Source organism: Terrapene carolina, unplaced genomic scaffold (assembly GCF_002925995.2).
Source record: "Terrapene carolina triunguis isolate 2854851 unplaced genomic scaffold, T_m_triunguis-2.0 Scaffold22, whole genome shotgun sequence".
In the NCBI taxonomy this organism is placed as follows: Eukaryota; Metazoa; Chordata; order Testudines; family Emydidae; genus Terrapene; species Terrapene triunguis.
The window spans coordinates 5,401,695-5,423,429 of NW_020664373.1; the positions used below are offsets into that span (position 1 = coordinate 5,401,695).

The 21,735-nt window shown below is 40.4% G+C and overlaps 1 protein-coding gene across 3 annotated transcripts in view; it reads left to right on the top strand.

The window, feature by feature from the left end:
• LOC112117173 (protein Shroom2) overlaps positions 1-21,735 on the top strand; it is a 191,483-nt gene that overhangs the window by 123,823 nt on the left and 45,925 nt on the right. For all 3 annotated transcript variants that reach the window (XM_024215069.2, XM_024215070.2, XM_024215071.2), the window contains exons 3-5: positions 7,743-7,874; positions 14,110-16,753; positions 19,445-19,545. In XM_024215069.2, the coding sequence (XP_024070837.2) occupies positions 7,743-7,874; positions 14,110-16,753; positions 19,445-19,545 (2,877 nt within the window). The remainder of the gene's footprint in view (positions 1-7,742; positions 7,875-14,109; positions 16,754-19,444; positions 19,546-21,735) is intronic.

A 21,735-nucleotide genomic window follows, 5' to 3' on the forward strand; every position in this document is an offset into this window, starting at 1 on the left:
CATTCTGCTTGCAAAGATAAACCTAATTACCACAGCTATTTTAATTCAGAAACTTACTGAATATATAACAGTGGTGGGCAACCTGCAGCCCATCAGAGTAATCTGATTGCGGGCCACAAGACATTTTGCTGATGTTGACCATCTGCAGGCATGGCCCCCCACAGCTCCCAGTGTCCACGGTTCGCGGTCAGCGTCAGCAAAATGTCTCATGGCCTGCAATCAGATTACCCTGATGGGCCACAGGGTGCCCACCACTGATATATAACATTGAAGAACGTGCAGTTCTTTATGGCCTGAAACCAGTGCTAATGGAATCCAACTGAAGTCTTTTTCATGTATTTACAATGGCTCTGGATCAGGCCTGATATTTTAAATAGCAATGTATACATGATACTTACTGATAGATTTATCCAACCATAGACATCTATATTAAATATTATATTAACATTCAAATGTAGTGAATGCCAACACCTGTGCGGCCATATATGGCATAATGAACTTTTATTTTAAACAACAAATTGTTATTTATTATAGATTTTCATGAGGGAAGTGTGGTGAAATGAGGCATATAGAATTCTGAGACATATGGTCATGTGAGGGAAAAGATGAGCTTTTTAGGGTGGCAGATGGAATGAGTGACCTGGTATTGATGTCATGATTGCGGGAGGAAAGGTTAAGAGTCTGCATTAGAAACATACATTGAGCAGGGGCAGTTTGGAATAGGGATGTAAAATATTAAACAGTTAACTGCATTAGGCTTACTGTTAACCCACCCTAACCATTAACCCCCAGCCCCAGGCCAACTGGAGCAGCCCCAGCCCCGCCAGCTGGCCAGAGCAGCCCCAGCCCCTCTCCCTTTAATCAGTTAACCAGTTAAATGATATAATTTTAATCGTTTATGGTTAACTTTTTAATCAATATTTACATTCCTAGTTTGGAAAGGTAAAGAATATCACTGTTGGTTATATTTTGCAGAGGGATAATAGCAGTCAGTCATATTCTCCCTGTATAAGAATTGTGTTTTCTCTCTCTGATTGTACATGATATAATTCCATTGTGCTGGCTTTACTGGGACTGTCACACAGGCAAGTATGTGCTACAATGGTGAATAATGTGACCCTTTGAAAGCACACACTTTAGAATATGTTACTGATGTCTAAAAGCCAGCAGAGGGAGGAATTTCACTTCAAAAGCTGCTGGAGAGCTCTGCCTTGTAACAAAACTGAAAAGAGGGATTATTTGCCTTGATAAAAAAAAAGAAATTAAGTATCATGAAAAGTGATCTTAATAGTATTAATGTCCCCTAATTATTTCTTTATATGTATTTGTAGATGGTTACAATGACAGCTTTTTTGTAGTCTGGGTGAATTTAGTACTTTAAACTTCTCCTCCTATGTCAAGTTTCTCATTCCTTCTTCTAAGGTGATTAAACTGGGTCTCTTGGGTTTTGGGGTGGGGGTTTGTTTTGTTTTTGTTTTTAATTTCAGATTTTCTTTTATAATACTGTGTGGTACCCTCCCCACACACTCCATGAGTTCTTGAAAATGTCTGAACCATTTTTCCTTAGACTTTTCTTAGAAAACAAACACACACCAAAATAATTAGTTTATCGACTGACAAGCGTGACAAATTTCAGTCAGAATTATTAAAGTTTGGCAACATTATAAGCAGCTGAAGAAGACCTTTCACAGTGCAAATGCTTGTGCAGCCTTAGCTAAAGATATCTTTATGCACTCTACTTGTAACTGATACAGGAATTGCACCTCTTTCTAAAATAAAAATAAATACATAAATTAAAAACTGAACAGAGTGTAACTTTTCAGAGAATAGAGATACAGATATTCCCAACTTTCCTTCCCAACTCCATCCAGTTTACTACTTCTGTGTGAAATCTCCTTTCAAGTGGTAGGATTTTTAAGTTAAAACCCCATAGTAACTGAGTACTCTATCAAACTTTTTTAGTTCATAAACTTATTCCTGTGCTAGGTCAAGCTGTGCTGATTCAGTATGGCCAATGTGAGTATGTCAGCACCAGCACTGGAGAAAGGAAACAGTTTGACTGGAGATCTGAACAGTGACTAAATGATTAACTTGGAAAACTTGTCTTTCATTGCTTGACTGACATTTTTAGAAACATTGCATAGCCTGTTTTAGATAACTGATTCTTTTTTTAAACTGACAGATTTGCAACTTCACTTGAGTGTTACATAGTAAGCATGAGTCAGCAGACAGGCATTAGTTCCTTTGTTGGTTCACACAAGAAGTAGAATAAGGTATTAACATAAATCCTGGTAGTGGCCTTTTAGTTTGGCATAATAGATACAGCAATTTCCTACAGTATCCTTAAAATACTTTATTGTATTACATTTATGTGTTATTGTGGGCTGGGATTGTATGTAACTTCTATAGCAAGGCGATATGACAGATGTAAGATCTGGGAATTCAAAAGCCTGTGTTGAAAATGTGCCAGACAAGTATGGACTTTTGGGACAATAAGTGGATTTCTTGGAAAATCCCTAGGCAGAGTTTAATGCACATTCCCTAACTCTGGTTATGCAGAAGCCCAGCCTTTTGAAGCTTAGCACTGAGGAGATGGTCATTGTTTGCTGATTCCCTGTTACAGAACACAAAGATCAAAGCCCCAAGCACTATAAAAAACTGGCTGGTCTGCCCAGTCTTGTTTCTGGATCTAAAGCAAATGAAGTGTGGGGAAAACCTATTTGTAGATTTTGAAGGACTAAAACCTAAGAGAACCCTAGGTTGGAATTGGGGTGACCTCTGGTAAGCTTTTTAGTATGCATATAGGTTCTTTTATTGTTTTAATACGTTTTCTCTGTAATACCTTTACCCTAAGAATAAATCTGCTTGCTTAAAAGGAGTTGTATGGTAATTTATAACTAGGTTTGGAAGAATTAGATTTTTATTGGTGTATGTTGATGTAACCATACAAACACAAACTGAAGGAAAAATATTTTCATCAATAATAATAGAAATGTACAGATAGGCAAAGTAAGAAAAATGCTGCTTAAGAACATATTAGAGTTTGATTTAGGATTAAGGATATTTACTTCGGATATTTTGACATGTGAAATTGACAAGCTGTGTTTTAATGGTTATAAAGCTTTAATTTTTTGACTCTCAATGTCTACATTAATAATTATTGTCTGATCCATCCTGTTGTCTGACCCCCCACACCTATAATTTTGCACAACTGTGAAAATTTAAATAATTAAAAATTGAAAAAAATGCTTAAAAAGAAGCATTGATATTATCAGTTGACAAAAACAATCAAATTCTGCCAAGCCTGTTTATAATTGTGGACAATACACTGGTCATAACCCTCAGAGAGAAACCAAAGCACAGATTCTGGCCTTTCTAGGTGGTCTGGTTTGCTGGGCATTTCACAGTGTAAGGCAGAGAGTTGTGCACCCTTAAAATCCCCAGTCAGGAGGCAGACAGGCATTTGTCTCTGCCCAAGAGTGGTGATGTCTGGAAGCCTGAACCCTAAAGTGGGTGCCTTTGGTGGACCACAGAGGGGGAACAGAGGTGCGGTTGCCCTGAAGTTGTGCTAGCTAGTACTAAATTTTTTCTTTATTTGGGACTCTAAATGTGAAAAGGTGTCTTGCTGAATTTACAACTTGGTATTCTGTGGAAGTGAGCAAAGGGGCAGAACTTAGTTTGGAATAACTTTTTTCAAAAAAAATTTTGTTTTTGTTTTCCCTATTCCCCGTTTAATTGAATGTCACCTGAATTAATATAGAATATATCCAAACTGTATGGCACTAATTTGGATCTGACTGATAATAGTACTTTACACCAGTGTAATTCCATTGATTTCTTTGCATTTACTCTTATTAGCTCTGGTCAGAGCTGACTCAAGCCCCTTAATTTTAATGGACTCACTAATACAACATGTACATCTAGACAAGAACAAATTGAAATTATCTAAACTCTAAATTGGGAAGTTTAGTCTGAATTCAGACTAATCTGAAATTACAATTTGGATTCAGTAGCCAGATATTGTGGAGATTTTTACTGGTGATGTTTACAAGTAAACCTGCTGGTCCAATTTAGCTAATAATTTTGGTTCTTGGTCTAGGGAATATCTGTTTCTACTGGTATCAGATTTTCAGCAGCAGTGTTTTCTTGGCAACTATCTGAACACTAGTTCTGAATTTCTAAGCTCAGAGCTTTTGAGATTCAAGATGTCTGCCATTCTAATGTCTATGTCCATATTACAACTTCCGTGGTGTTGAAAAGGCAGATTCTGCTCTGAAAGTCGAGTGGAAGAGTTTATTTAAGTGCAATTCTGTTTTACACATATGTAATTTGAGACTTCTTTCTAATGAAGTAAAAATGTTCATAGCACATGGGGAAATGCCCCCTCCATCCCCAATGGAATATAAAGTGCTGTTAGGAAGAGACTCAAGGAAATGCTTTTATTAATGCTTCCATTAACTCCGGAGAGGTTTCCTGGATTGTAGATTTAGGTGCTCTCATTCTGTCACTCAGAGTTATACAGCCGTATTGTACTAGCTGGTGTGTTTCCAACAGCTTTAGTTGACTGCAAAATTTTCCATCTTTTTAATGTGATTTTTAATATCTTCCTTTTTCTTTCCAGTTCTTTTACCTATTTGCACTTAGAGTTTTACAATTAATTTCATATTACGTTTTGTCTTATTTATAGAGACCTTTTTGGAATATAGGAAGTGGTAAATATAAGACAACTGAACAGGGAAAGATATAACAATGAAGAAGTGTTGGTATTTGGCTACTTGTAGTATATTGATTCCTAGTCATGCTTTTTGTGAAAGCATACAATAAGCCTGTGCTGATTCTATCCCAAAAAATAACCCATTATAATGCACTTAGTCTGTTTTATTCATATGGCGATTCACTTAATTCCAAGTCCATGGCTAAAAAAATATTTTGCAAAACACATGTATGCACACCAATAAAAGATGTGAAACAAAAGCCTAAAGTTCTCCTCCACTCAGTTTGCCTCATATCCCAACTCAGTCCAGTCTGTTCCTCTCCTTGCTTGGCTGCTCAGGAAGATGAAAGTGATGGTGGATATTGTAGCACAGAAAATGCCATCTGAAAATGATGTTCATGTGGCCAGGAGCTATCTTACGAAGATCTTGAGAAGTTCCATGAGGTACAGTACTGGTTTTATAAAGTGCATCATTCCCATTCCTTCTCCTTTGCAGAATGTCTCATTCCTTTTGCCAAACCTAGAGGAAACCAGTGTGAAAGTCCTCTCCTCCCACTTCCATTTCCTCATACACCAAATGTTACCTGTGATGTGGTAGTTTTCTAGTCTTGTGTTTCACTTGTCATATGTGTTAAAAAGGTCATTTTCTCGTAATATAGAGACTTTAACTTCTTTGTTGCACTGATGGCAGAACTGAAGCACTAAAGGTGTCATGAATTTACCTAAAAGACAACTGTAGTTTACTTCTCCAATATCAACAGCACTGAAATAAACTGAGGAAATAAACTCCTGGTGGCTGCTGCTAAATAAAAAACTCCTCCCTCCCTCCCTCCCTCAACTCTTCCCCCTCCCTCCCAGTGCCTCCTGCATGCCGGGGAGCAGCTGTTTCCCAGTGTGCAGGAGGTGCTGGGAGGGAGGGTGAGGAGCGGGGACAGGATGGGCTCGGGGGAGGGGGTGGAATCATGTCTGGGGCCGCTGGCCCTGCTGATCAACCTCTTCCCCTCCCTCTCAGCGTGTCCTGCATGCTGGGGAACAGCTGTTCAGCAGCGTGCAGGAGGCGCTGGGAGGAAGAGGGAGGAGCGGGGATGGGGCGCACTTAAGGGAGGAGGTGGAAAGAGGAGGGGCAAGGGTGGAACGGGCGGGAAGAGGTGGGGTGGGGGTGGGGCCTTGGGGGAAGGGGTAGAGTGGGGACGGGGCCTGAGGCTGAGTGGGGGGTTTGGGGTCCATGAAAAATTGTAAATCAAAATGGGGGTCCTCGGGTTGCTAAAGTTTGAGAACTGCTGCTCTAGGAGAATGCCTGATATGTCCTGAGGCGCGCTACACAAGGCTGAGCTTCTGCTCCTGGGATGAAGACCTTGAGTCCCACTCCTGGAGCTTGTGTGCAATGACAGTGTGATAGCTCCACTTAACTTACTTTCTTCACGTTGCTTCTGAGACAGAGAGCAGTGAAACTACCTGGCATCATGGAAAGAGAATAGTCTAGAATGAATTTGCTTCTGTTCATTGCAGCAAATCAAATGCACCAAAAACATAAACAAAAGCCTACTGAAGTGCCTAGGATTTCTGGTAATCTTATAGGAGCCCCTGTTGTACTCCGTGGCCCCAGGACCTCTCAGTAAAACTACAGCTGCCTTGTGGAAATACTTTATGTACTGTATGTGGAGAATATGGGAAGGCAGTTAACAGGAACCTGGCACAACCTTCCATGTTGTCTGTTGCTACAAAGAGTCTCAAAAAAGGGATTTTTCTGCACTGGGGGAGAGAGGCCGAGTTAAATATTTAGCTTAGTTTGTTTTAAATCTAGTGACTATTTTATAATCCAGTTAAAAGAAAGAGGGTGAATAAGGGAAGGAAAAGATGTCTGTCTGTTAAAGGATCGGACTCAGGAGTTCTGGGTTCTGGCTGCAGCTCTGTGATCTTGGATACGTTACTTATGCTTGCTAGGGAACATTGTCCAAAGTCCCGTTGACTTTCAATGAAGCTTAGGCTTCAAAGTGCCTAAGCCATTTTTGAAAAAGGTATATTGGCTCCTGAGTCACCTAAAGTACTTTTGAAAATTTTATCCAATAATATTTACCTACTTAAGACTTAATTAATAATAATTTGCACTTCCATTCAAGGACTTTACTACTACTACTACTACTATTATCATTATTATCATTAAATAATTGTCAAGCTACAGTGGGGTGAAAGCATTAAGGTTGAGAACGGTTTCACAGGATGATTCTAGAAGACCAAAATCTAGAGACTTACTATTTGGATTGGTAAATAGGGGGTCTCTGGAATTATTTAGGTGAAAAGTTTTGGACTAAAGTTATGCATCTGAACCAATATTTAGGCCCCTGCATAAATTATCTGACTTTCAGAGGGGCAGAACACCCACAGTTCCCATTGATTTCTATGGGAACTGCTGGTCTTTAGCATATTTGAAAGGTAGGTGATTTTACTTAGGTGCTAACTTTAGATACACAGCTTTAACCTTTAATTTATTTTGGATGCTCTGAGTCATTTGAATGCTAGAGCAGAACTGGGTTTGTGTTAGAAGTCAGGCCTCTGTCACCCTTACAAACTGGGATAGAATAAAAATATTTATGGCTTTGTCCTTCCTCCAGTCCTTAATCTCTCTCCTCCCCAGCCCTTCCCACATACACACCTACACAACAAACTTTACAAAATCTTATTCAAGAGTCGCCATGTTATAAAATGAGACATAAAGCTCACTGGTCCTTTGAATAGTGAAAGTTCCGAATAAATTCTAGGTACTTATTTACCTGTCTTAAAAATACAACCACAAACCTTGCATTGAATTAATGTTTCATTGTCTGTGTGTCAAGTGTTTTGAAGGCAAGTTGGCATCTTTTCAAAACTGGCTTGTCGAGCATTACATAGCACATTGTAATTTAAACTTATTTTGCATCTGTTTTGTCTCTCTCAAGTTAATTAGATTTGGTGCCCAATGTTTTTCACTGCATGTCACCTTATTAGGAGATCTGTATTAAAAGTATGTGCTCTAACTCTTTCATTTCAGAAGAAATGATCTAGCCTGCAGGCCCCACTCCTGGCATGCAACCAAATTCACAGAGAATCAGCCTGAGGCAGCCACGTCACAGCTCTCCTCAACCAATGTCTGCACTTCCTGGCACTCCCGGTATCATGCAAGGTGAGTTTCTGTTTAAGCTGCACGTATCAAGCTCCCACGGTAAGAGAACAATAATGTGCCTCATATTGTTCATGATTTTAAACCGTGAACATGAAATCTTTTGATTTCATTTATATTGTAATCTGTTTTTAAAATGTGAAGATAATATTGAGAATGCCCAATATATCAACAAGTGGGTGAAGAGCTGCTAATATTAATTTAGTTCAGGAATATATTTCATTATGTACGTATGTAAATAAAAGGCAGCTGAAAGGTGTTTTTTTCTTGCTGTGCATTTCTTTTCCACATCCACTTTTTAGTGTCATAAATCTTTGTAAGGGCAGGTGGAAGGGTATACTAAATGCATTAATATCTTCAGTACAATGGAAAAATACCAGAGGTATTGTTAGAAAGCAAGATTCTTTGAAAAGGAATATAAACTCTCTCTTAGGGGAGGCAGAGCATTTTTGTTTTAGACATTAAGATATTGACTGTTTCATTAGTGAAATTACTTCCCATAATCTGATCTCCACTCTGGTACATGTTCAGTGTTTGTTTCTAGCAAGAGAGAGGTCAATGACTGTCTCTTTCTATAGTTAAAATACTTACATTTGTTAGGTCTCATTCAACCCTGTAATGGAAATCCTGGCATCTTTGTTTTGGTCGTGAAACTTCTTTCATTTTTTAGTAGAGCATGATAGGATCTGATTACAAGACCTTATTAATTTCCTCCTTATAAATTACACTCTTTTAGCAACAAACCTCATGAAAATGTTATTTTCCTCTCAATTTAACTCCAATTTGGAGCATAGTTATGCTAGGAATTAGGGGAAATCACTCTGGGATACATTCCTAAGTTATAAAGCTGTCTTGGGATTCTGTACTTTATTGCTGTAGATTCTCCATCATAGCTTTCTTTTCTTAATACTTTGTGGTACAACCCGCCCCACCCCCTTACTTTAGGATTTCGTTTTATGAAGCTGTAACTAATTAGATCTTTTAAAAAGTTCCCTGCTATTTTTTAAAAAATAGTTTGCATTCAGCCCGTAAAGAGTAATACAAGTACTAATTTTTATTTAAAGAAAATCCCGCACATTTTGATCCTCCCCCCACATCTTTACATTGTAACATTTTATTGCTAGAGGGGCTTTTATACGTTCTATTTCTCAACTTCTTGATAATGCTTCCTCTCAGCTTACCTGGCACTGTACTGTGTATTTAAATAGTACATGGGCGGCATTCCACTTACATTGCTGAACAGAGCAGGAGACCACATGCAGCCAGACAAATATCCAGAAATTCTTACAGCTATACTTCTGAGTTGTGATGTTAGTTGTATAGCACTTTAGACTAGTTGTATAGCACTTTAGACTAGAAGTCATTACTATGTATTTTGACAGAGGTGTTACACTGATATGCTTTCTGCTCATCTCCCATGGCTACCCAGATGAAACTTAAAGTTCTGTTTGTCAGAGTAGAGAATAATTATTTACAGCCTGATCTGGAGGGGTGCTGAGTACCTACAGTTCACAACTGAAGGCAGTGGATTCAGATTAGACCCATGAATTGCAAATTAGGATTAAGAGGGATAGTGTCTCTCCTTCATTTTGATCAATGCCAAGCATGCTGTTATCACTGAACAAATAAAAACCAGCAGGAGCCCCAATGTCCTGCCATACATTCCTTAACAATGAAAAAGGTTCTAATGTCCAAGGCACTTTCTGTGTGAAACATTGTATTTGCCTAATGTACTACTATCAAGATCTCTCTAATTAATTAGTTAAATATTTTGAACACTTAGAATATGAAAGTCCCCATATAAAGCCATATGTTAGTGCGCCCTATCATTAAAAATATTGTTTGAAAAGAAAAAGCGATATAGTTTATATCTTTGTGTGTTTTACATAAGCTGTTTGCTTCCTTGGTCATCCTGGTTGTATAATTAAACACCATGTCTTAATTTTATGCCTCTGACCGTATTGAGTGAAATGAAAAAAGTTCAAAGGCAATTTTTCTTTTGCCATTTTAGCAACTGCTGTGTAAACCGCAGGACTAGAGAGGGGTGTTCATTTCCATTTAAATTTCTTGACAGAGAGAGGAATTCTGTTGTATCTAAACTATACAAGAGTGACCATTAAATGGATATATAATTTAATTATTAGCTTTCACTGTGTGTGTTACAAAAAGTTTGATGGACACTGTAGTGAGGTGGCTGCCCCATTCCCGCAGAACAGGGGTTAAAAACAGTCCTGGAGAGGGCTGTGGCTGGGATAAAAGGAGTGAGAGCAGATGAGGGAGTTGCTGACCACAGGTGTTGCCAGCTCAATCAGGGCCCAGCTGGCCCTGATAAGATGGCTGGGGGCCAGGAGCTGTGGAAGTCTCACTCTAGCCCTGGAGTAGGAAGGGCTAGCTGCCTGAGAGCAAGGTACCTGAAGTATAGCAGTGATGGGGAAGGGCAAGAGGAGCTGTGGAGCTCCAGCCTAGTAAACCCCCAGGCTGCAGGCCTTGGTGAAGGCTTACAAAGTTACAGGGGCTACAGAGGTGCACCCTGGGAATAGGCAGAGGCAGCTGGTCCTATCCCCTTGCCAATGATGAGTGGCTATTACAGACTGCAGTCTGCCCCAGTGAGCAGGGGCTAGATGATGGCGGGCAGTAGCCACTGAGACAAGGTGGGTTTAGAGCATTGGGGGTTCCCCTGCGAGGGGAAACCCAGAGTAAGGGGGTACTGCTGGGGGCAGAACCCTGAGGAAAGGGGTACCGGGGTCCGGCAAGGACATGGGGCCTAAGGCAGGCGAGACACCAGCCAGAAGGAGGCGCTCCGTAGCTGGAGTTGAGGTAATTCCCAAGATGACCAGCAGGAGGCGCTGCACCGGTGAGTCTCAACCTTGCTACAGACACTTTATATAGTAGTTTTAGAGAAGTGGAACAATGCTGGAATTTCTAGCATTGTTCTGTGCCTGTGTGAGAAATCAGTCCGTTTTGTACCAGTCTTTGACTAGCAGTGTCTGATAAGTTTGATGCTCTGCCTCTCTAGCTACTAGAAGGAAAAAGGAGCCGCCTTCTTCTCCCCTTCCCTCATGTGGCTCAGCTTCTTCAAGGGGTGGGGTGGTCTTCTGCTCCTCATCCACAGCTTCATTGTTGTTGAAAAGTAGGGTGGATCTCCACTACTGAATACCTCCTCTGCTCTCCTGCCTTGTGAGAAGAGGCAGGGAAGACAGTGGTCTCTGCTACTTTATCCTATTCTCCATTTCTTAGGTCATCCTACTCTGTATATAACTTAAGTGCCTGCCTCTGCTTCTGCTCTTAGCTTTCCTAAGCATTTCTACAAATTGGCATGGTTTTTGACAGTTTCTCTGCTGCTCATGGGATTCTAAGGAGCACTGCAGAATCTGGCCAGAGTCTGGTTAATTTCAATCTGCTATATAGTCATGTAGGTATAATTGCTCTCCCCTCTGAACTGCTGTAGTGCCTTTCATCCAAGAACCACAAAGTGCTTGATAAGCTTCATAATACATAGAACCATAGAAATGTAGGGCTCGAAGGGTCCTTGAAAGGTCATCAAGTCCAACCCTACATCAGCCTTGACAGGTGTTTGTGCAACCTATTCTTAAAAACCTCCAGTGATGGGGATTCCACAACCTTTTTTAGAAGCCTATTACAGAGTTTAACTATCCTTATAATTAAAAAGGTTTTCCCAAAACCTAAGCTAAATCTCCCCTACCCATTACTTCTTATCCTACCCTCAGTGGACATGGAGAACAATTGATCACTGTCCTCTTTACAACAGCCCTTAACATATATGAAGACTGTTATCAGGTCCCCCCTCAGTCTTCTTTCCTCAAAACTAAACATCCCCAGCTTTTTAATCCTTTCCTCATAGGTCAGGTTTTCTAAAAGTGTGATAAATGGCGAGTGGAAAGGTAGGGATGGGCAAAGTTGTGAAGGGCCTTGAATGCAAGGAAAAAAGCTCGAATTTAGTGCGGGGAAGCAGGGAGAACTAATATCAGGGTGTGACGGGTTGGATCACAAAATCCCCTTTTGGGACTGCCACCTGATGTACTTTGACTACCTCTGAGTCTGTTTTCCCTGCCAGCTTAGGACTTCAGTGCCTTGCCTAACATGCTTGCCTGTTACAAACCCAGACCCAGGTCTGAACCACGTCCCCTAAAAGCTGCAGGCTTAACTGAAAACAGCTTAAGAAGTGTTCCTGTCTCCAACACTCAGATGCCCAGCTCCCAATGGGGTTCAAACCCTAAATAAATCTGTTTTACCCCGTATAAAGCTTATACAAGGTAAACTCGTAAATTGTTCACCCTCTATAACACTGATAGAGAAATGCACAGCTGTCTGCCCCCCCAGGTATTAATGCATACTCTGGGTTAATTAATAAGTAAAAAGTGATTTTATTAAATACAGAAAGTAGGATTTAAGTGGTTCCAAGTGATAACAGACAGAACAAAGTGAATTACCAAACAAAATAAAATAAAACACGCAAGTCTAAACCTAATACAGTAAGAAAGTGATTACAGATGAAATCTCACCCTCAGAGATGTTCCAGTAAGCTTCTTTTACAGACTAGCCTCCTTCTAGTCTGGGTCCAGCAATCACTAACACCCCTGTGGTTACTGTCCTTTGTTCCAGTTTCTTTCAGGTAGCCTCTCCACCCCCAAAGGATATCTCTTGAACCAGCTGAAGACAAAATGGAGGGGTCTCCCAGGGGCTTAAACAGACTTTCTCTTGTGGGTGCAGGTCCCCTCCTCTCTCCTATCCAGAATTCAGCTCCAAGATGGAGTTTTGGAGTCACATGGGCAAGTCACATGTACATGCATGACTGAGTTCCTTACCAGCCAGGTCACATTCCTGGGAAAGCTCAGATGTGGATTGGCATCTCCAAGTTCATTGTTAGCTTAAGTGTTTCTTGATTGGGCACTTACTGAGAATAGTCTTTTCTCAGGAAGCTGACCAACTGCTTCACTGAAGCTACTTAAAATTAAACAAATACATAGCCAATATTAATAACTTCGAATACAAAAATGATACATGCATACAAATAGGATGAATATATTCAGTAGATCATAACCTTTACAGAGCTTTGTTACATGGCATATGTAGCATAGAACATATTCCAGTTATGTCATATATACATTCATAAGCATATTCCCATAAAGCATTATGGGGTACAGCATCACACAGGGGTCAAAGAGGGAGTGATGTGGTCAGAGTAGTGGGCAAGGATGATGGCCGTAATAGCTGTTTTGTATGGACCAGAGGTGGGTGTCGGGGAGCGGAGATAACAGTAGCCAGGATGAGAGACATGAGCCTTGGCAAGAATTCTAGCTATGGGCAAAAACCAATGTTATAAAGGAAGAAGCAGCAAAATTTGGGGGCAGTCTGAATGAGTAAAAGAGAGAGGGCAGTGCTGACGGCCTGAATGACTGGGAGGATGGTGGTTGTGTTACTAGTGACGGAGTGGGAAGAATTTCTGAGGGAGGAAAGGCCAGGAGTTGAGTGTTGGCCATGTTAAGTTGAAGTTGATAGCAGAGCTCCTGGGAAGAGATGTTGGAGAGCTGTGCTGAGTTGCAGGATGGGATGTAGGGAGTGAGGAGGTGTGATAGATTTGTAAATTATTGGCAAAGTGATGGTAGCTGAAACCTTTTGTGTTGAAAGAGAGAGAGAGCACACGCAGGGTGAGAGCGGGATTTGTGGCAGTGGTTGCAAGCAGCACATTGTGGTTTAGAAGTGAAGGGTGGGGTTGTGTTTGGAGAAGCAGGTGGGATTAAGGGTGAGGTTTTGTAAAGGAAACAGGCAAAGTTAAGAAAGAGGGAGAAGGGGCAAGAGTTTAGTAGGGAGGGAATGGGGTTGGTGATGATATTGGAGATAGAAAGTAAATTGGAAACTTTAGGGTTTGGTATCAGGAGATGGGGATGAAGGGAGGGAGGTCAGACTTTTCTTTGAATGTCAACATGATCTTACACGAAGGGGAGGAGGAGAAGTAGACTTTCTTACACCTCATTATTCCTGTTGTGCAGGAAGATAAACTTGAGACGCAGCTGCTGAAGTTCAGGCACTGTGTTAATAGTGGAGGAAGGATGAAGCCCTGACTCCACCTGCTCAAACCACTAGGAGACATGTGCTCATGTCTCTCTCTGATAATTGCTGTGTGGATGGATAGTACCAACCCCCCATTTAAAATCAGCTTCATTGTTGTAAGTATATTGACTTACTGCTGACGGTATTGTATGTTCTTCTGTTGTAGCTCCTCCTCTCATGACCTGTCAAACTCATGGGATCAGTCAAATCTGCATCGCACGTCTGAGCGATTCAGTTCCCTGGGAAGTATGGACAGCTGGGACCACACTCTCCAAACATCCCAGTATGAAAGGCTTTCCTCTGCAAAGTCCAACAATAGCATTGATCATGTAGGGAACCAAAGCAAGCGGGATTCCGCCTATGGCTCTTTCTCCACTAGTTCGAGTACCCCTGATCACACTCTGTCCAACATGGATGCTGCTTCAACGGAGAACATGCTGTACAAAGTAGGCCACTGGGACACTGCAAAGCATGGAAACAGCAAGACTGGCCAGTTAGTGAATGATAACAGTGGACTGGAGGACAAACCTGGATACTTGCCACTTCCCATTCAATATGAGACTAGAAAGAGCCCTAGATTGGAGGAACAGCCCGATTCCAAGCTCTCTGGTTCTGGAAGATCAAGTTTTGGACCTATCTGGCATGTTCCTGATAAAAAATCATCTTCCCCTCCACCACCACCTCCACCTCTCCGTAGTGACAGCTTTGCTATTACCAAAGGCCATGAGAAGGCCCATGGTTCAGTGTACTCAGAGGGTGCCAGCACCCAGCACTTTACAGTTCTGAACCAATCTCAGCACAGGAGGGACTGGATCTCAGAAACTGCAGAACAACCAAGAAGACCTGTTAGGGCAAGTGACAGGAGCACAGATGGAAAGAGGGTCAATAATTCCAACTACAAATCTGATATTAGTGTGGACTACAATTTGTCCTCTGCTGGTGATAGGTACAACAATAATTCAGGAAATGCTAACAGACTGCAGTCCTCTTTGTCCAGCACTGATGTTCGGTTTGCACAGCCTGCTTACGGTTACCACCACCAGCGCCAGTACAGCGATGAAAGCACTTTCTTTCACCATGCAAGAGCTTCAACTTCGCCTAAAGAGCAGCGACATGTTTCCTCTTACAGTGGCAATAAAGAGCTACCTGCCAACCACTTTCACTGCTACAGTCCAAACCAAGCCAGAATGCCCAGTGCTTCTTCTAATAACGGTGCTGCTGAACAGAAGGTGGACAACACTGGACAGAGTCGTTATTATTGTGTCACAGCAAAACAGCCTGCGCAGGGAAGCTCACGGCCACTACAGCTCAAGGATGAATGTTGGAAACCTGGAATAGGGGCTGATGTTTCCCCTGGACCACATGAAAATCCTGCCGTAGTCACGATGGTCCAAAAAACAAAATACTATTTACCGCAACAACCTGTCGAGCATTTGCTAGAAGGGCGCGAGAAGAGTGGTCACTATGTAGTGGACAGTGGAGGGGATGTTAAGTCTACTGTAGTGGAAGATCCTAAAAAACCAAGTTTTACTGAAAAACCTGGTCAAAAGAAAAACTTTGATGGCAGTTTCGAGGAAAATGACAATAGCTACAATCAGCAGGAGTGTACAAAGAGCTGTGTCCCTATCACTGAACACAGAGCTGCCCAAAAAGAAATCAGGTGGCGACCAGAAGAGAGTAGTAAGATTTCTGCTCAGAAGACCCCAATTTTGCATTCTTTAGCTCAGGAAGGGAAACACCAGTCTGACAACTGCCTGGAAACTGGAATGGATAGACAGCCCCCATTTGATACGCATACAGCTAAGCAGGCACGCAGAAGTGATCGCTTTGCAACAACCCTGAGAAACGAGATCCAAATGAGGCGAGCGAAGCTGCAGAAAAGCAAAAGCACTGCTACCTTAATAGGGTCAAGCGAAACAGAAGAGGACACTGAAAACTGGAAACCAGATTCAGTGGAGAACTTAAACACGTCTTCAGAAAGTTCTTTTACCGGCTCCTACACGGATCACCTGAAGGAGGCCCAGGCTAGGGTCCTGAGGGCTACTTCCTTCAAACGGCGGGACTTGGAACCTAGCCCTGCTGATTATCTCCCCAGGTCGCCAGAACGGAAGACAAATAATTGCAACTCTTCCTTGTTGGCTTGGGTTTCTGAAGATGTGTCAGGTTTTCTTGAGGCTATGCAGGCTAAACCAAACTCATCAGGGAGTGGCACTCATCATATTTCCCGCATTGGAGCTAGGAAGAGGTTCACATCAGAACAAAAACTGAAGTCTTACTCTGAACCAGAGAAGATGAATGAAGTGGGGGTGTCAGAAGATGACTGCCATCCCCACCGCCGTCCAAATACATCTGACGAAGCCCTGGGCTCTTTTGCAGATAAGTGGAAATTCTTTGAAGAAACGAGTAAGCCCACATATCGTAAGTCTGCGCAGAAACAAACTCCCTACAGTCTGCCTGAGAGGCCTGATAAAAAGGCTCATGGGCACGAGGGTGAGGAGTCGTGGTATGATAGACGGGCTCGGGCAGCCTCTTTTGGAATTGAAAGTACACGAGCTGCAAAAGATAATGTCCATTACCTTGCTCACAAGTCTGCAGACAAAGTGGTGAAAACTGAACAGCCTCAGAGGTTGGGAACATTTGCAGAATATCAGGCATCCTGGAAAGAGCAGAGGACACCTCTAGAGCCAAGGAGTTCAGGAAAGTACTATTCAGCCGATAACATCCTTGATGCAAGCCATGAGCAGCATGAGAAACCCCAGTACACACACGAGAGATCCAGGTCGTCTCCTTCTACTGATTTCTATAAACAGGTATGGAGCTTTCGTAATCTCCTCTTACCTTAGAATGTGACAGAGGAAAGAAAAATAAATTGTGTATGTAAGTGTTCAAGTATAGTCAAAGAATTGCAAAGTATTGTTATTGTATTATTACAGGTAGCTCACATAAAAAGGCTTTACATTAGTGTAAAAGGGGGGGAGGGATAGCTCAGTGGTTTGAGCTTTGGCCTGCTAAACCCAGGGTTGTGAGTTCAATCCTTGAGGGGGCCACTTAGGGATCTGGGCAAAAATCAGTACTTGGTCTTGCTAGTGAAGGCAGGGGGCTGGACTTGATGACCTTTCAGGGTCCCTTCCAGTTCTATGAGATAGGTATATCTCCATATATTATATTAGTAGTTCAACATGGAACAAAGTACACTGAGCTAAACAGTTCAGTCACTTTTGTATTGTCACTGGCATGATTGAAGAGAAAATAAACTGGTTAGTTTGATTGTGATGTTAGACTATATAGGTGGGACGGATTCTATTTTTATCAGTAAATATTTGTAAACGTCGATTTCACCGGATACACACAAACCAACAAAAAGGATATTTCCATCAATGACAATAGAAATTCAAATAGGTAAAGTAAGAAAAATGCTGCTTGAGAATTTATTAGAGTTTGATTTAAGGATATTTGTTTTGTATATTTTGATATTTGATGTTGACAATTTGTGTTTTAATGGTTAAAAACCTTACACTTTTGGAATCTCAATATTTATTATCATTAAATAATTACTATTTGATCCCGACCATGGCTTGATTCCCCCATAATTTCCTTCAACTGTGAAAATTTAAATAGATAAAAATAGGAAAAAATGGTTAAAAATAAACATCAATATTATCTATCAAAATTATTTTAAAAATTGAATTCTGCTGAGCCTAACTATATCTCATACTTTACAATAGGGATGAGGGGAGGATGATGGCAATAAACCCTCACCCAACATGACATCTGCTTCCCTAACCCCCTTCCCCAGTTCAGATGTCTTCTGGCCCCATAGAACTCGAAGATGGAAAAAGCACTGCAAGGAGGAACAGTATGCAATCACCACCCAGGAAAGTGACTTGGTTGGTGCGCTACCAATTCTCCTCTTTCTTTTAAATTCTCTTGGTCAAATAACCAGATACTGCAGCACTCGCTGTCTCACCTTAATGGTTATGTTTGAAAATCCAAGGATGTAATAAATGTTAATACAACTTAAAGAAAAAATAGGTGGCCCTTCTATTGTGTATGAGTGATTAAAAGAAATCTAATCCTCAGAGAGATGCCAAAAGTCTGCTCAGCTCACAAGCAAAGAACAAGTTAATTTTTAACTTTGCAGTGTGAGTGAGGGGACAGTTGGCAGGTGAGAGAAACTGAATGACTGACCCTTGTGCTATTGTTATTTTAAAGGCATATTAAAGCTGCTGCAAGATTGCCTCATGTGTAAGGGATCCTAGTGGGGGGGGGGGGGGGGGGCCGTCAATTTGAGCTGAACTGCCTCCTCTGCAAATACAAAATATTGGGCTCAAGTTAAAAACAAAACAGGGTATCACATATTTATAACATTCCTCCCCCTTTTCCCTTCCTCTCTCATTTCCTGCTCTTCAACTCCCTTTGCCCCGTTTTAAGAAAAAAAAATCTAGGAGTCAAAATTTAAACAGTAGTTTCAGACAAGATAAGAGATCCCTTAGGAAAAAACTCACTTGGTCTAGAGTTTGGTTTTAATTTAAACAAAAGTCTTCACTAGGATTTTTGGAGTGATGGGGGGAGGAGTTACCTGTATAAATAATCTTCTGGGCTGTAGCTTACAAGTGACTGTTTTCAAAAGCAGAAATTTTATTCTGAAGAGGCAGGAATAGCTGAATTATTCCTCTTTTATTGCCCATCCAGCAATAAAAATCATCCTGTAATATATACCATACATGCATTGATTTTGTTAGTATCAAGTTCAGTGGAGGCTACTTGGATTGGCACAAAATAAAACAAACCCAACCCTCCCTCCCCACCCAACCCCAAAAAAAAAAAAAAAAAAAAAAAAAAAAAAAACCCAACGCCAAAACCCACTGTTTAATCACTTGGATAATACAGTGCTGGGTGCATTGTAGATGTATATAACAAAATCTATTAGATTTAAAGAAAATTAAAGGTATTTTACATACATCACGTGTATAATTTAGTTGGTTTGAGTACCCAGTGCAATTGTATTTCCCATGAGTTCAGAGTTTCTAATACAGTGTTAGACTTTGGGTGTGGTTGTTTGAAGGTACTGAGGTAATACAATTCTGGAAGGTCAATCTTAAGTGTTTTATTGAGAAACAGAACACAGAAAGAAGTTCAGAAGTCCTCAAATGCTTGCCTGTATTAAAATGCTAACAAGGCTAGGGTAAGTTTTTTACAATATTTTGGCTTTGGCAAACAGAAGTTGCTAAGGTTTATAAATATTATATTTAAGTGTTTCCTTCTAGACCAGTGAGATAAATTAGTAACATGAGCACAGCGAGGTTCGTAGTGCCATAGAAGATGTCACATGGCATACTATACAACCCTTGAAGCCAAACCAGCATAAGACATGTTACGTTACTGACTTTATGTATGCTCAAGCAGAGCGAACCCACAAATAAGAGGTTCCATAATAATATATTTCCAGGAGACTGAAACTTGATGACTTGGTGTCTTACTATGTTATAAACCCTTTCCAGGAAGTCACAGTTGAAGTAAGGAGGCAAACCGAGGATTCAGGGGAAGATGGGGAGTGTATTTCCTCCAAAACTAACACTGATGAGCAGAATTGCACTCTAAGGTAGGTATGCTTTTTTTTCTGTCTCCAAGGCTGAAAGTTTTATATGAGGACTACAATAAGCGAATGAGCTGGATGTTTGCTACCCAAAATAGAAGTTGGGGTAAACTCATGTTGAACATAGTGCTATGCCTTTTCCCCCCCCCTCATGTACGATATAAGAGTTCTTGGAGCTAAGATTTCTTCTGACTGTGGAGTAGACCTTTTAAAGAAATTACCTAGTGTCCAATTTATTGTATTTTCTTCAGTCCCAGCAGAGTCTTATTATGAGGGTGTAGGAAGAGATCCAATCTTAATATTCATCAATTAAATGCTTTTAAAGAGAAGGAAGTGTTTGATTTTCCTAAAGGAGTGTGTCAGGGATACACGTGGCAACTACTGTAGGTTGCTGGAATACAGTAGTATAGTAAGTCAGTTTTCTGTAAAGATAAAATTACTGAATGTAAAACAGATAAAGGGCTCTCAAATGTGATTTTCTACTCACCACTTTTAATGTTAAGTGAATTAATAGGAGAAAAATGGCACAATTCTTCCAAGCTGCTTTCCATCAATCTTGAATAATCTGTTTTGACACAGTGTAATTAAAACCCTTGAATGCCTAGCACAGTTGGGACCTGATCCTGATTTGGGGCCTATGGGTGCTATTGTAATAAATAATTGAAACCACAGCTGCTAAATTGCACTTGGCAACCAAATTTCAGACAAGAACATACTGTTTCTAAAATAATTTAGTCAACAACAGCTTTTGCATCCTGTTTTTTAACTGTAAATTAAGAACAAAAGCATATATAGAAGATATTTTTAAAAAAAGTCTCGACTGATTTTCCTCATTATAAGTACTTAGAATCTTTAAGTGGTAGACTGTCTCAATGGGAGATAATTTCTTAATATAGCAAATGCACATACAATATGAGTATAGCTATGCATGTCCCATATGATCAGCAACTGATTTGTATTATGTATAATATGTGTACATTATTTTCCACCTTATAAACTATATATTATGAAGACTGATGGTTCTATTGGTTTAAGTGATCTGCTGTGTTGTTTTGATTATGTGTAGCTCTTTGTATTTACTGTGCAGTAGCTTTTAAAATGGTGTGTGTGTGCGTGTGTGTGAGAGAGAGAGAGAGAGAGAGAGCCTGGACTAGACAGCATCTCTATATAACTCAGATGTTTTCCATCTAGCATTGTGGAACTCTAGTAACAAAAGCATCTGAATAATACACCTACGCCAGCATTTTAACAGTGTCTGTGTAACACAATCCTCGCTTTATAACATAGAATCCATGTAAATCACATGACTGGGCACCAGCTGTAATAACTTTTTTGTTTTAAAGCAGTAAGCTGTTTTCACATGCTGTTGCAGCTCTATTATTTGACCATTGCACCACAATGTAGGAAAAGGTTTAGTAAAGTGGTCTCTTTCATGGTCTTTCCCTCAGCTCTTTGTCTGATGCCAAGGCCATTTAAACTATGTAGAGGGCATATATGTCTTTAGTAGACAGTTTAATTTTCCTGCCATGAATGGTCACTGAATGATAATGAATGGTGGTTTCCGGAAACTGTAAAAAACCATTTTTAAAAATGTCACTACTATAGTGAAAGACCTAAGTGATAAGGGAACTAGTCTCATTCATCGTGATCTCGATTAAACCTATGTTCTGTGGAGTTTCTCTAAAGAAATTTGATTTAATATTTTTTTCCAATGCTAGCAATTTGTAAATAATAATTTGTTTAATCTGGCTAATCTGTATTTAGGTTTAGAACATTAACCAAATAGACTATGGAGAAAATATTTGCTTACTGGCATTTTTAATCATTTTTTTTTTTTTTTGCTACTTGTATAAAATTACACTGCTTATGAGCCTGATCCTGCATCAGCCACACCAAATCTTTGGATCTTTGCCATTGGCTTCATAGCTGCAGGATCAAACCCTAAATCTTTAAGTGGCTTAAACCTTGATGACCTGAGCTTTCTGCCAAAAAGTAATTTCATGAGATCAATGTATGGGGCTGAAATATTCTGTAGGTGCAGTCTCCATTCTGTAACAGAAAAATTGTAGCCAGCTATTTGAGACTCCCTTGATTATTTTGTGAGTAATACGTGATTTATGTTTAAAATAAATGTGTGTATATTTTGTGCTTATTGCAGATGCTGTGTATATTGTCATGAATGCTGAATTATTTGTG